The sequence below is a fragment of the Globicephala melas genome, chromosome X, assembly GCF_963455315.2.
Source record: "Globicephala melas chromosome X, mGloMel1.2, whole genome shotgun sequence".
NCBI lineage: Eukaryota > Metazoa > Chordata > Mammalia > Artiodactyla > Delphinidae > Globicephala > Globicephala melas.
Window position 1 is genome coordinate 123,436,427 of NC_083335.1, and position 16,335 is coordinate 123,452,761.

Consider the following 16,335-nt stretch of genomic DNA (forward strand, 5'->3'; position numbering starts at 1 on the left):
TGAGATGAGGCGAGAGATACCTGGTGTGAAAAGGTCAGTCAGAGTCAGGTTTGGATCGCACACGACCTGGGGCTGTGAGTACACCGCCTGCTCCATTCTAATTGGCTCCCCAAGACTGCATTTAAACCACTTAAGCTGCCTCTGTGAAAGGTCTTCCACAGCAGCCAGGGAAGAAATGTAATTTCTACTAACACACACACTAGAATATCCAAAACTGTATTTGACTACACTGTGTTTCATCAATGTGCCCCACGATCAATTCTCCATTACAACCAAAAGACTGAATGGGAGACGTCTGTGCATAGGAATACCTACATCCGTCTACACCTGTATATATCTGCATGCATCCACAGATCTGCAGCTCCATCTTTAGGTATCATTTACTCAAGCATAAACTAGGGGAGGAAAACTTCGGTTCGCTCTGGTGTAATCAGAATGTGATGCTTTGGTATGATTTTTACTTCTTCAGCTCCACAAGCAGGATGTTTATGACATGTACTATTCAGCACTTCCTCAGGGTCAGGAGGACTTCTCACCATGGGCACATCTTAGTATTACCAAGGGACCCTTTAAAACAGCCCTGATGCCCACGCTTCAGTCCAGACCTGAAAGTGCCGGAGCACCCTGGTTAAAACTCCCCTGGGATCTAACAGGCAACTAGTTCTGAAAGCATCTGAGCCGGGGTGGGACTCGTGCTCACACCTGGAGGTGTTTGTTCAAAACTTATCTTGAGGTGTGATGTTCATCTGAAACCCAAATCTGTTTCCGACTTTAGGCAAGGTCTGACTTTCTAAACAGGAATGAATTTCACTGTTCCTTTTCTTTTTCCTCCCTAAAACCCACTTCTAGATCATAAATATGAACCTACATTCCTCTCAATCCATGAAATGAGTTTTCACATCCGTCGATTTTACTTATACATAAATTTAGTTTCATTGGACAAGACAGATCTTTATAGACAGAACTGGTATGCATGCAGCTTTAGGAAAACAATTCGTTGCCTGAAATTCAAGACAGCATCAAACGCATATTGAGTTGATCATTTCGATAGCATTAAAGTTAAAATCATCCATGAAGCGAATAGCATTCAACCTGAGGGAAACTGCAAAAATATACAATACTTCCTTAAAATGAATTCCTTAAGTTGTGGTATTTTCGATGTTCTCTTGCTTAAAAAACAATGGCAGGTACACATATAATAAAATCACATAGAACTAAATACACACACACACGTGTGCATGTAACTCCAGCGACAGCTGAGTAAGTTCTCTGGACGGTGTTGGTGGCAGTCTCCCGGTTATGATACTGTACTGCAGTACAGTTTTGGAAGATCTTAACCATTGGGGGAAACCGGATGAAATTCTAGGGTAATCATTTCCCTTTACTTCTTTTTTGTTGTTGTTGAAGTATAGTTGATTTGCAATATTGTGTTAGTTTCAGGTGTACATCAAAATGCGTCAGTTATATATTTATATATAGTTTTTCAGGTTAATTTTCATTGCAGTTATTACAGGAAATTAAATACAGTTCCCTGTGCTATACAGTAATCCTTGTTGCTTATCTATTTTATGTATAGTAGTGTGTATCTGTTAATCCCATACTCCTAATTTATCCCCCTGTTCCCTTCCCCCTTTAGTAACCATAAGTTTGTTTTCTGTGTCTGTGAGTCTGTTTCTGTTTTGTATATAGATTCATTTGTATTACTTTTTGGATTTCACATGTAAATGATATGATATAACATGTCTTTCTCTGTCTGACTGACTTCACTTAGTATGATAATCTCTAGGTCCATCCATGTTGCTGTAAGTGGCAATATTTCATTCTTGTTTACAGCTGAGTAATATCCCTCTGTGTGCATGTGTGCCCGCGTGCACGTGTGTGTGTATGACACATTTTCTTAAATCTGTTGTCTGCTGATGGGCACTTGGGTTTTTCCATGTCTTGGCTGTTGTAAATAGTGCTGCTATGAACATTGGGGTACATGTATCTTTTTGCACTTGATCTTAGCCAAAAGGCCGAGAAGCGATACATGTATCTTTTTGAAGTAGAGATTTTATTTTTTCCAGATAAATGCCCAGGAGTGGGATTGCTGGATCATATGGTAGCTCTATTTTTAGTTTTTTAAGGAACTCGATACTTTTCTCCATAGTGGCAGCACCAACTTACATTGCCACCAGCAGTGTAGAAGGGTTCCCTTTTTTCTACAACCTCTCCAGCGATTATTAACTGTAGACGTTTTGATGATGGCCATTCTGACGTGTATGAGGTGATACCTCATTGTAGCTTTTATTTGCGTTTCTCTAATAATTAACTATGCTGAGTGTCTTTTCTTGTGCCTGTTGATTATCTGTATGTCTTCTTTGGAGAAATGTCTATTTAGGTCCTCCGCCCATTTTTTTTTTTTTAATTATAAATAATTTTATGCCATGTTCCTTTTTTAACTGAAATTTAAGAGGCAAATGTTAACAACAAGCTTGATATTTTGGATTTCTAGGTTTTTTGTTTTTTTAATTAGTTAAAAATTTTTTGGCTGTGTTGGGTCTTCGTTTCTGTGCAAGGGCTTTCTCTAGTTGGTGGCAAGTGGGGTCACTCTTCATCGCAGTGCACGGGCCTCTCACTGTCGCGGCCTCTATTGCTGCGGAGCACAAGCTCCAGACGCGCAGGCTCAGTAGTTGTGGCACATGGGCCTAGTTGCTCCGTGGCATGTGGGATCTTCCCAGACCAGGACTTGAACCCATGTCCCCTGCCTTGGCAGGCAGATTCTCAACCACTGCGCCACCAGGGAAGCCCCCTCTGCCCATTTTTTGATTGGGTTTTTTGGGTTTTTTGTCGTTGAGTTGTATAAGCTGTTTGTATATTTTGGCTATTAATCCCTTGTCAGTCACGTTATTTGCAAATATTTTCTCCCATTCATTAGGTTGTCTTTTCATTTTGTTGATAGTTTCCTTTGCTGTGTAAAAGCTTTTAAGTTTGATTAGGTCCCATTTGTTTATTTTACTTTTATTTGTTTTGCCTTGGGAGACTGATCTAAGAAAATATTGCTATGATTTATGTCTGAGAATGTTTTGCCTATGTTGTCTTCTAGGAGTTTTATGGTGTCGTGTCTTACATTTAGGTTTTTAAGCCATTTTGAGTTTATTTTCGTGTATGGTGTGAGGGAGTATTCTAACTTCATTGATTTACATGCTGCTGTCCAACTTTCCCAACGCCACTCGCTCAAGAGATTGTCTTTTCTCCATTATATATTCTTGCCTCCTTTGTCGTAGGTTAATTTACTATAGGTGTGTGGGTTAATTTCTGGGCTCTCTATTCTGTTCCATTGATCTATATGTCTGGGATTTTTTTGTTGTTGTTTTTTGCTAGTACCATACTGTTTTGATTATTGTAGCTTTGTAGGATAGTCTGAAGTCTGCAAGGGTTATGCCTCCAGCTTTGTTCTCTTTCCTCAGGATTGCTTTGGCAATTCTGGGTCTTTGGTTGTTCCATACAAATTTTAGGATTATTCTAGTTCTGTGAAAAAAATATGGGTATTTTAATAGGGATCTCATTAAATCTATAGATTCCTTCGAGTAGTATGGCCATTTTGACAATATTAATTCTTCCAATCCAAGAGCATGGGATATCTTTCCATTTCTTTGAATCATCTTCATTTTCCTTTATCAGTGTTTTATAGTTCTCAGCGTATAGGTCTTTCACCTCTTTGATTAACTTTATTCCTAGGTATTTTTTTAAATGAAATTTTAGACAGGATTGGCTTGTTGATTTTTTTTTTTTGATATTTCATTGTTAGTGTAAAGATATACAACAGATTTCTATATGTTGATTTTCTATCTTACTACCTTGCTGACTTCATTTATTAGTTCTAATAGTTTTTGTATGGAGTCTTTGGGGTTCTCTATATAGATTATCATGTCATCTGCAAATAGTGACCATTTTACCTCTTTCTTTCCAATTTGGATACCTTTTATTTCTTTTTCTTGTCTGCTGTGACTAAGATTTCCAATACTGTGTTCAGTAGAAGTGGCAAGAGTGGGTATCCTTGTCTTGTTCCTGAATTTAGTGGGATGCCTTTCAGCTTTTCATTGTTGAGAATTATGTTGGCTGTGGGTTTATCATAAATAGCTTTTATTATATTAAGATATGTTCCCTCTATACCCACTTTGGTGAGAGTTTTTTTTTTTTTAATCATGAACAGACAGTGAATTTTATCAAATGATTTTCTGTTGAAATATCGTGTGGTTTTTGTCTTTTCTTTTGTTAATGTGGTGTATCACATTGATTGATATGTGTATATTGAACCATCCTTGTGAACCTGGAATTAATCCAACTTGATCATGGTGTATGGTCCTTTTGATGTATTGTTGGATTTGGTTTGCTAATATTTTGTTAAGGATTTTTGCATCTATATTTATCAGAGATATTGGCCTGTACTTTTACTTTCTTGTAGTGTCTTTGTCTGGTTTTAGTATCAGGGTGATGGTGGCTTCATAGAATTTGGGTGTGTTCCCTCCTCTTCAATCTTTTGGAATAGTTTGAGAACAATAGGTATAAGTTTTTCTTTGTATGTTTGGTATAATTACCCAGTGAAGATGTCCAGTCCTGCACTTTTGTTTGCTGGGAGGTTTTTTTGTTTGTTTTGTTTTTGTTTTTGTTTTATAGATTCTATTTCACTTCTTGCGATCAGTCTATTACAGTTATGTATTTCTTCTTGACTCAGTTTTGGCAGGCTGTGTGTTTCCAGAAACTTGCCCATTTCTTCTAGGCTGTCCAGTTTGTTGGCATGTAACTATTGGCATGTAACTAACTACAGAAAACTATAGTTTTCTCTTATGATTTTTTGTATTTCTGCAGTACCAGTTGTTATTTCTCCTCTTTCATTTCTTATTTTGTTTATTTGGGTCCTCTCTCCTTTATTCTTCATGAGCCTGTCTAGAGTTTTGTCAGTTTTGTTTATCTTTTCAAAAAACCAGTTCTTGGTTTTATTGATCTTTTTGGTTTTGTGATCTCTGTTTATTTCCTGTCTGATTTTTATTATTTCCTTCCTTCTTCTGACTTTGGGTTTTGTTTGTTCTTTCTCTAATTCTTTGAAGTGGTAGGTTAGGTTGTTTGAGATTTTTCTTGTTTCTTGAGGAAGGCAGGTATTGCTAAGAACTTCCCTCTTAAAACTGCTTTTGCTGCATCCCATAGATTTTTGTAAAGTTGTATTTTCATTGTCATTTGTCTCAAGGTATTTTCTGATTTCCTCTTAAATTTGATCATTGACCCATTTTTTTCAGGTTGCAGGAAAATATCTTTATTTTTTAACTTACGATCTTTATTTTTAATTAAAAATTTTATATAATTTTTAAAGATTACACTCCATTTTCTGTCATTACGAAATATTGGCTATATTCTCCGTGTTGTACAATACATCCTTGTCTTACACCCAATAATTTGTATATCCCAGTCTCCAACCCCTATATTGTCCTTCCACACACCCACTGGTAACCAGTAGTTTGTTCTCTATATCTGTGAGTCTGCTTCTTTTTTGTTATATTCACTGGGTTGTCTTATTTTTTAGATTCCACACATAAGTTTTGCCATACAGTATTTGTCTTTCTCTATCGGACATATTTCACTTAGTATAATGCCCTCCAAGTCATCCATGTTGCTGCAAATGGCATAATTTCATTTTTTATGGCTGAGTAGTATTCCTCTGTGTGTGTGTGTGTGTGTGTGTGTACACATCTTCTTTATCCATTCCTCTGTTGATGGACACTTAGGTTGCGTCCATATATTGGCAGTTGTAAATAATGCTGCTGTGAACATTGGGGTACATGTATCTTTTTGAATTCGTGTTTTTTTTTTTTTTTTTTTTTTGGATATATACACAGGAGTGGAATTGCTGGGTCATATGGTAGTTCTATTTTTGGTTTTTTGAGAAACGTCCATATGGTTTTCCACAGTGGCTGCACCAATTTACAGTCCCACCAACAGTGCACAGGGGTTCCCTTTTCTCCACATCCTCACCAACATTTGTTATTTGTGTTCTTTTTGATGATAGCCATTCTGATAGGTATTCCATCCCCTCACTTTCAGTCTGTATATGTCTTTCACCCTAAAGTGTGTCTCTTGTAGGCAGCATATTGTAGGTTCTTGTTTTATTATCCAGTCTTCCACTCTGTGTCCTTTGATTGGAGCATTTTGTCCATTGATATTTAGAGTAATTATTGATAGGTGTGTCCTTATTGCCATTTTAAACTTGGTTTCGCAGTTTGTTTTGTAGTTCTTCTCTGTTTATTTCTTCTTTTTTGTTTTTCCTTTAGTGATGTGATGGGGTTTTTTTTATAATGTGCTTGAGTTTCTTTCTTTTTGGCTTTTGTGAATCTCTTCTATGTTTTTGATTTGTGGTTACCCTGGGTATGTTAACCCATAACTACACCTACGTGCTTTTGACTGATAGTAATATAAGTTCAAACACATTCTAAAAGATCTACATTTTTTTACTTCCCTCTCCTACATTTTGTGATTTTAATGTCCTATTTTACATCTTAATGTTGTTTATCCTTTTGCTGTTAATTGTAGTTATAATCACTTATACAGAATTGTTTTGATTCTTTTTTAATCTGTGTACCGGCTTACTTAGATGATCTTCAATCCTTTTACGTATGTGCTTTTCCTATTGTGATTTTCCCTTTCCTATAGATCCTTGCTTCTTTTCTATGTAGAGAAAGCCTTTCCATTTGTCTTTTAGGATAGATTTAGTATTGCTGTATTCTTTCAGTTTTTGCTTCACTGAGAAATTCTTTCTCTCCTTCTGTTCTAAATGATAATCTTGCTGGGTGCAGTATCCTAGGTTGCAGGTTTTTCCCTTTCGGGACTTTGACTATATCTTGCCACTGCATTCTGGCCTGCAACGTTTCTGCAGAGAAATCAGCTGGTAGCCTTGTCGGGGTTCACTTGTAATTGACTATTTTTCTCTTGCTGCTTTTAGAATCCTCTCATTAAGTTTTGCCATTTTAATTATGGTATGTCTTGGTGTGGGTCTGTTTGGTTCATCTTGTTTGGGACCCTCTGTGCTTCCTGTACCTGGATATCTGTTTCCTTCTTTAGGTTTGGGATGTTTTCATCCAGAATTTCTTGACATACATTTTCGATCCTCTTTTCTCTTCCTTCTCCCTCTGAGATCCCTGTTATGTGTAGGTTGGCATGCTTTATATTATCCAATAGATCTCGTTATGCTGCCTTCACTTTTTTCATTTGTCTTCTGTCTGCTGTTCTGCCCTTGTTCTTTTAATTGGGTGTGTTTGTCTGCTTTTTCATTTTACTTTCTTTGTCTCTGTGAATTTAGGAGAAACAGTTATCTCCTGTGGTCCGAAGGGGTATTTGTATGTGGGAGTGTTTCCATGTAAACCGTGAGTCCAGTATTTTGGGCGTGAGGACTTTTTTTGGTCTGGATGCCAGCCACATCTTTCTTCGGTGTGCTGGCCGTTATCCCCTTGACAGGGGGTGCAGTGGGCATTGTGACCAGAGCCTGCACTGGATGTTGGGCGGGGCCTCCTCTTTGCTCCACGGCTGTCACAGCCCTATCAGGGGGCAGGGTCTGCTCCCTAGGCGTTGGAGTAGAAGCCTTGAAGGTCAGGTTTGATAAGGCTCCATTGCCCGTAAGTGTGTGCTCCGGCCCCAGGGAGGTAAGGGGTGGGGCAATGAGGCCCGCGTAGTCACAGCACCCTACCCACTGCCTGTGCAGGCATCCGCGGTCCTGCCCCGAGGCAGGCCAAGGTCACGTCCCCTTGTCCGTTGTGTTTGTTGCAGACCTAGTGCGTGGCTGCAGTGTGGAGTTGGCTGGCGCTGGGGCGCAGTGGCTGCAGGAGTTGAATTGTTGGTGCTGTCGCCCAGGGCCTGGGTCTCCCGGGACCTGTCGGCCCCCGATCTGGCTGAAAACTGCAGTGGTGGTGGTCGGGGGGTAGAACGGGACCATCACACTCCATGTGTCATAGCACAAGAGGGGGCCCAGTTCCTACTCTTTTAAAAATTCTCCCTGTCACCCACAGCTACCTCGCTGAGCATGACGTTTTCCGTAAGCGGCTGTTGTATGTAGACATGTTCTCCGATTTATAACAAAGTCACGTTCCTGAGACACACCTGCATGAAAGCCTCTCCCCAAAGGAAACCATACTGAAAACGTTCATTGGTTTCGAGTCTCTGCCACGGCCCTCCACCAGCCCTCCACTGCTGTGGGCCCCATAGTCTAGCTCAGGGGGTCAAGAACGTGTGCAAGTCGAGTTTCTCCTGTAAGTCGCAAGCCTGGGCTCTGGGCCGGGAGCCCACAGTCCTTCCGCTCTTGGCAGGGGTGGCTGGAAGCAGGGAGGGTGGACACCAGTCGGAGGGGCAACGGCCCTGCAGCTGCGGGGAGGTGACGCCTCAGACCCCGCCTTGGACAAGGGCAGCATCCCAGGTGGGAGGACACTGGGGGGGACGGGGCCGGTGGGACCTCGGTGCTGAAGCCTCGGTGGTGACGGGGGCTCAGCCAGCTGGCACTGGGGCTCAGCAGCAGGAGGGGCACCACCTCCGACAGGATGCCCGGGAGGAGTGGGACTGAAACCCAGACACTCCCTAGTCAAGATCAAGACCAGGAACGTTCCGTCTGTGGCGTCACTTCTGCTTGCTTTTCATTTGAAAATCAGAGGGATAAGTTATCCTGCAAATAGGTTTCACTTACTACTGAAACTGAATATGATATATACGTGTGTTTGTGTTCGGAAATTAGGTGGTATTGCCAGTATTTGTTTCTATTGAAGTTAAGACTCGCATGACATAAACTGGGCCAGTTTAAGTGTATAATTCAGTGGCCTTTAGTTCACGTTCGAAGTGCGCAGCCATCCCCTCTATCCAGTTCCAAAACAGTCTCACTAACTCCAAAAGCAAATCCCGTCCCCCATGAAGTAGTCACTTCCCATCCCGTCCCCCCAGCCCCAGGCAACTGCCCATCTGTTTTCTGCCTCCATGGACTTTCCTGTTTTAGAAAGTTCACAAAAATGCAGTCACGCCATAGGGGACCGTTTGTGTCCAGATTCTTAGGTGTTGCTAATAATGTTTACAAAGTATCTATCACCATTGTTCGTTCTGGTGAGCGCCCAGTAATTTTCAGTCTCTGTGCATGTAACGGCTTCTGATTACAAAGAAAGAAAACAAACGATGACGTGATTTTTGTCAGGCAAATCCCATCACTTTGAAGTAGCGACTAGGAAAGACCAAAGGAAGGACAAGCGACTCAAAGACCCTCAGCAGTGACCCTAGACGCACAGCTGAGAGGCTCGCGCCCCAGGGCCGTGCCCCCGTCTCAGTGTGGGTCCCCCCCCGCCCGGCTTCTTCCCATCCCTTGGGGCTTAGCTGAACTGTGAGCCCACGGTGCGTCCTGCCTGAAACTCCATCCTCAGCGCCCCACGGCCGCTCCCTAACCCGGCGCTGCGCGTCCTTTCCAGCCCCTGGCTGTTCACACGTACGACGCCCTTACTTATCGCCAGTCTCTTTCTCCTAGAGGAAGACCCCTGAAAACCTGGCACTTGCCATGCTTAGTCAGTATCCCACCTGGAGGGCAGGACCAGGCAACGGCAGAGACTAAGGACATTTCTGCTGAGTGAGTGTCTAATAAATAAACGAATAGGTGGTTTTATGGAGAGAAAAATAATCCCGGCTTCCCTACGTTAACACCTTCCTAGTCGTGTTTTATGGGACAGCGCTCTTCTGAGTCCCCCGTGGAGATGCTGTGGGCAGAGCGCCTGCCAGCGTGGCGGCCCCAGGAACCTCTCTAGACGCTGCATGGGGAGTGGAGACCGCAGCCGTCAGTGGCCTTTGGTGTTGAAAACACCGGAGTGTGGGTGAAAGCATATCTGCACTGCACATACCTAGCCTTTCATGGGTGCATCCTGGGGGCGGGGAGCGATGTAAACTTGTAGACTATTGATAGGAAGTATCACCAATCCATCAGGAGTCAGGGTTGTAAACGTGGTGAAAGAACTCTGAAGCCTGACCGTCCAAGGCCAGGACGCCTTCTTCAGGATGACGTGCTGCCCTGTTGCACTTACCGGACCTCCAATTCCCTCCATGCTGACAGGAGAGTGAGGCTTTTTCAATCTCTCTGGGGCCGTAGGAAACTTGTTAATTTTTCTTTCTAAATGGAAAGAGAATGTGTGTGCGTGTGCGTGTGTGTTCAGGAAAGGAGTCTAGTCCACTGCGCGGGTTTAAAAATCCTTTATTATGGAATCAGTATGTACAAACTCTAACATGAAAATCATGAGTCACGGGGTATCAGCCTATTTACAGTGCTTTTTTGTTTTTTACAAGTTTTTTTTTTACAAGATTACTTCTCCCTAAATAACATAATAGACACACACAGAAATCAAACATTTTTTATTACATACATAAATAAATATTGACTTTAAATGACCTCTCTAAGGGACATGATTTCTACAGGCCATTTGGATGAGAAGGTAGCCGTTGTGTTATCTGCACACTATAATTAAGTCGAGAAAAAGTCGTAACAGCTTTACATACAGACCTCTGTTGATCACCCTGTGAATGGTATAACTTGCTAAAATGTTCAGTAGAGGTAAGCAGCTCAGTCTGGCCATGCAAAACCGTAGATAAGAGTCGCCATCTTTATGCATTTATATTTTAAATGAATCTTAAAGTACATGCAACAGATGTTTAGCCTTTGTGTTCTGGTCACGAGTCAAAGTTTGCGTAACAAGATTGAGATATTTGCAATCGTAGGAATGAGTAAGCTTGAGGAACTCCACAGCACACGGTGTAAGAAAGGGCATTAAGTAGATAAGCCGTTATCACAAATGACACTGACCGATTCGTAGGACAAAATGAATATTTGTACTCACGTGATACAGACACAAGTCCGAATTCAGCCTTTTAATCGGATTTTTCAGTGTTGATAAAAGATACAATCAAGGGCTTTGTAGTCCAGTGTAATCACTTCCCAGCCGTTCCTACCCCTGCGAATTACTGGGTTCCTCATACAGGGCGAATTCTCATCTGTTCAGTAAACATTACGAAGCAGTGATTCTCAGCTGGGGGTGACCTTACCCCCCAGAGGGCGCGGGCCATGACTAGAGAGCTTGTGGCTGTCACCCCCTGGGGGAGGTGCTCGTGACAACTGCTGGGTGGAGACCTGCGTTGAGCGCCCAGGGGGTGGGCCCCTCGAACAGGGAAACGTGCAGCCCCAAATCTCAACAGCGCTGTGGTGGAGAAACCCTGCTCTATAGATGGGGTATAGGTTCTTTCAGCTTTCTAGGACATAGATCTGTTTTTCAACTTTGAATTTTGTTTAGTAAACATTTCAGAAAATTACCTGTCATAAATATATCATATTAAAACACTAGATGACGTGAAGGGCACACATTCGTTTATAAAAATTGCTCCATGGAGGCCACTTAGAATAAGGGGTAGCACAGATAAATCCATGACTGAGGACTGAATGTTCTAAGTAAAAAGAGCGCGTGGGGCTTCCCTGGTGGCGCAGTGGTTGAGAGTCCGCCTGCCGATGCAGGGGACGCGGGTTCGTGCCCCGGTCCGGGAAGATCCCACATGCCGCGGAGCGGCTGGGCCCGTGAGCCATGGCCGCTGAGCCTGCGCGTCCGGAGCCTGTGCTCCGCAACGGGAGAGGCCACGACAGTGAGAGACCCGCGTACCGCAAAAAAAAAAAAAAGAGCGCGTGTAGCCTCGATATACATGGAATTAGCCACCTGTCTTTGATGACATCATGTTTGACGAGCTCAGTTTTTTTAAAGAGTAAATACTATCAGTTAATATACTTTTTCTCACGTGAGAGAAATGCATCTAATTTCCATAAAACGTATCGGAGAGTCAGCCACTAAAACTGTGTTTTAAAATAAGAAACAGATCTTTTTAGCCCTTTATTAGGGCACTCAAATGTTAAAAATTCAAAAAGTAGTAATTATATTTTTGTTCATTTGACTATTATTGAAGATTACTGAAATTCGTAAAAGAAACTCAGGTTTCTCTCATTGCCTAATAGAATTTTCTTCCAATAACACTAATAAAATTTAAATTATTGAATATTATAGCAGAATGAAATGCTCGTAAGAGCTGCTTCAGATTATTTTAAGGGAGGTGTAAGCTACAGAACCTTTATCTGAACTGAAAATATATTTGCTCAATGTCTCTTACCCAGACAAAAGAAACATAATTAAATTTTATAAAATTAAGCTTATTTAATAATTTAATAATATCGTGTATCTATGTATATACGCCTGCATTTTAAACTATACAACAGTACAGAAACTTGCTGGCACGAATACTTGGTGGATTTCTTCATGACAAATTAAGGTAAAAGATAACCTTGTAGCCAATCACGTGAAGTTTTCATTTTTGAAGTTTTAAGAATTTGAAATTCAGAGGCTGGGAATGGCACTAGAATAGCTCATAGTTTCGGAGAAGGTCTCTGTGTGTGCTCAAGCTCAAGGGCGTTTGAAAGGAAGGCCGTTCCTGTTCTCTCCATTCAAAATTTGGAACTCTTGGAACCAGGTGACTTCAGGACAGCCTGTGGTAAAGTCCATCCCAGGCCACGTTAGGAGCTGCAGAAAAACAGCCGGAAGCGCCGTGAACTTCCGTTCTGAGATTTCCCACGGAGCCGCGTGTCCAAAGTTGCAGAACACTGTCTGCCTTATCGACTTTTAAACAATTTTAATGCACGGGAAGCAGTTTTCAGTATCCTCTTTCAGGGATCCATGCCTACAGACTGTGTTCCCTAAGGCTAGGCATCGATTTGGTAACAGAGTCTGTCTGCGTTCTGCATGGCTTCCGCTCTTAGAGTGGGAAGCCTCACAAAAGCCAACACGTTCTCTCTCCTCTTCACCCCACCAGGAGCAGTCAGGGCGCCCGCAGGCTCTCAGGAAACGTAACAAAACGACCAGTTCCAAGTCCCACCGTGAAAACCCAAGGAAAGGGTACTGAAAATTTCCTTGTTTTACTTGTGTAGGTCATGAAACGAGGAGGCCTAGCCTTTAAAATGTTCAGTTTTTTAAGTTGCTCTTTTCTCATAGTGTCAATACTGACGGGGAAAATAGATGACCCTAATGATCTGTAGGAGAACTGTGTCTTTATCCACCATTGCTGAGCTGGAAAAACAGTTTCTTCAGAGATGCGTCCTCAAGGTGTATGTGTGTGTACGTGTGAGTCTCTGAGTGTGTGTATGTGTGCTTGCGCCTATGTGTATATGTATACACACGGAAGCACACAGACGCACATACATACGTGCCTGTTTCAAAACGTACATATGGGTATTCCCTCGAGGAAAAAACTATATTAAACTAAACATTTCTGGTTTAAGGCTGCCGCGACATACCCTGCATACTGTATACTGACAACGTGTTTGACTTGCGTTCATGCTCTGAGGGCTTAGCGTGGAACCTGGGAAATTTTTCAAATAAGGTATAATAATACATCTGTAGGAGTAAAGGAAGGTTAGTCAAAGGCAAGTAGCTGTCCTTCTCCACCAACCAAAGCCCTTCCGCCTTTTCTACATTACGGACAGTATTCTACCACGTCAAGAGCTTGCTTTCGTTAAGAAAAGGCAAATCTCAGTGAAGATTTGAAAATATTCAATCGTTGGGATTCCTTCATTTCAAGCAAGAGGTTTTGCAAAGTCTTAGGTACATGAAAGCTGCAAAGCAAAGCACGTCAGCAGCCGTTTCCCACATTAAGGAAAAGCGTAAGTAGCGTATCAGGGAAATCTCTCACAGTACAGGATGAAATGTTAAAAAGCATCCCCAGAAAAGACTTTTAGTTTCTCCAAGGCAGACTCTGGATAGCAGCGTAAGGCACTGACTCCTTTCTGCTGTGGATGTCTCCCCTAAACCCTCATTGACAGGCTGCGCTCTTCTTTGCCTTTGTAGGAAATGAAGCTTAGGTGCTGGAAGTGGGAACATTTTAAGTCTAAATTAATTGGCATATTTCAGGTCACAAGTTTTCAGCTAAAAAATCACGTGATAAAAAATCGTCTTAAGAAGTATTTGAATAAATAGGGCCAAAAAACCGTATAGTCTTCAGTCGATTTTGCAAACCAAACCAATAATTTAATTTTAAAATGTTTATTGAGTACCGTGACGCTTACTATGTGTACGCTTAGCATGCTTATTACGTGTATAAACTGTGTATTTGTTACGCCGGTGTCTCTTGAGAATTTGCCGCTCTAAATTCAGGGAAGTCTCAGGTCTGCAGTAATTCACTTGAGATCATAGCTAAACCATGTATGGAAACAGATTTTGCAGTGAAACAGGCCTGGCCTTCGTGTTCTCTCCATGCTCACAGGAAACTGTGTCCACGTCCACCGTCTCACCACTTGTCCCTGGTGTCCAGGCGCGTCCGAGACAGACAGAAGCGTTTAGTGCAGTAAAGTTAGATGGGGCGGGAGGTCCTATGGGAAAGGCCTGGTGCCCCCGTAAGCGGGCGCGGCCGGTCCTCGAAGCTCTGCGAGCTTACACGCTCGCTCGGGGTTCAGACATCTCCGGGAACAGGTCAGTATCTTTCTGGAGGAGGCCTGTAATGGGGTGAGTGACGGTGTTTCAGGTGGGGTCCTAGGGAGACAGAACAGACACATCAGTCGGTCGTGGTGCTTTCCCCGGCTGGCTGAACGCCTTGGCCCCGGGCCCGCGCTCCCTCCCGTCCAGGTCCCTCCTCTCCCGGCTCTGAACGTGCAGAGAGACAGACATTCACTCTCCCTCTCTTCTCTGCCTTCCCCCCGCGCTTTGGTTCCCTCCCTAACGCCAAAAAATCACCAGAGAAAGAAGACAAGCCCCTTTCTTTAGGCTCACAATTATATAAGCCAGAATCCTTCGCATTTCCTTAAGAAAGTTGAAAACTTAACCCCTGCTCTCACTACACAGAATGTCAGTGGAGGCACATGGGGACCACATTCACCCTCATAAGCGTAAGGGGCCATCGAGCTCTTCCACGTGATGGTTTTTTCCTTTAAATTCAAAGTGCAGAAAGCTATTGGGGGGCAAATTTGATCCATCATTTTTTAAAAAACAAGTAAAACTAGAACGACTTCTCAGTTTTCTTAACACATAAACTTAAAAAGCCATGTCAAAGGTTTAAGCTAGAAAAGCAAGGTGCGTAATTTAAAAACCAACAAGAGGCTCACTGTTTGTTTTGAAACAATACATGACAATTATTTTTAACGTAGCAGTAAGTCAAGTAGATTGATTTGGGTCATGTTATGAAGAAAATTCATGTAATAGATTATAGTAACAATATACGTAATAAGAAAAGCTCCGTAGCCAAATACTATTTGCTATTTTGTCATATTTGAACATCTTAGTTTAAAAAACAAAAATTCAGATTGATATGAGATGATAGATTTTTTTCCCTCCCATGTGTATCTTGGTTAAAAGACAAGGAGAAAGCATGCATCATGTAGGGAAAAAAATGGAAGTATGGAAAAGGAAGTAACAGAAAGGAAGGCAGGGAGGGAGGGGGGAGGAAGGAGGGAGCAGGGCCAGCAAACGTGTAAGGTGGGCTGCGGGCAGCAGGCGTGGCCGCCAGGAAAAGCACATACAAAGGCCTGGAAGAAGTTCAGGTTCAGAGAATTCCCTATCCGTAGGAATCTGCAGTGATCTGTTGATTTTCGTTTTTTCAGCAAGACTTTCTCTGTGTCCCCAAAGCTGGCGGGGGCCCCCGGCACTCACTGTGCACAGCCGAGGGTGGGAGGTCGGGGGTCCGGAAGGTCCTGATGGTGGCGGGTCCCTCCCCGCCCGCGGTCAGCACCTGCACCTCCAGACGGTAGAGGGTGGCCGGCCGCAGACCTGGCACCGTGAGCACGGAGCGATCCTGAGGGGGGACAGGAGAGGACGCGCCCGTTAGGCACCTCTTGACCACAAAGCCACACGACGGACTCTCATTCTCTGCCCATTTCCTCCCGCCCGCACGCCCGCGATCACCGTGTAAACGCAGGTGCAGTTGCTTTGACACCCCAGCGTGGTCGGTCGAACGTCTGTCCCTGTTTGCTAGAGTCCTGCCCTGCCGGGCAGCCTCGGCAGTGAGAGCCCAGCTCTTGGCAGCCGGGGCCAGTCTCAGGGCTCACCCCTGGGACCGCATTTTGTATTCCTCAACCCAAGACTTTCCCATGGTTTAAAGTTTTCATCTGCACATCTTGTGGTGTGAATTCTTCATAATCCACATGTCCGTAAGCGAGCCAACTGTGTTCCTTAAGATGCAGTCTGTCTCTATCTACCTGTCAATGCCCATAGCCAACAGTGTTCCTTAAGATGCAGTCTGTCTCTCTCTATCTGTCAATGCCCATAGCCAACAGTGTTCCTT

At 43.0% G+C, this 16,335-nt stretch overlaps 2 protein-coding genes across 7 annotated transcripts in view; one reads left to right on the forward strand and one right to left on the reverse strand.

Moving 5' to 3' along the window:
• Positions 1-16,335, forward strand: part of LOC115842406 (uncharacterized) — a 523,008-nt gene that overhangs the window by 487,761 nt on the left and 18,912 nt on the right. The gene's annotated exons all lie outside the window — the stretch shown is intronic.
• Positions 10,219-16,335, reverse strand: part of ANOS1 (anosmin 1) — a 192,454-nt gene continuing 186,337 nt past the window's right edge. The window contains exons 13-14 of the mRNA XM_030837319.3: positions 15,705-15,846; positions 10,219-14,591 (exon numbers count right to left, since the gene is read on the reverse strand). Of these exons, the coding sequence (XP_030693179.1) occupies positions 14,533-14,591; positions 15,705-15,846 (201 nt within the window). The 3' untranslated portion in view covers positions 10,219-14,532. The remainder of the gene's footprint in view (positions 14,592-15,704; positions 15,847-16,335) is intronic.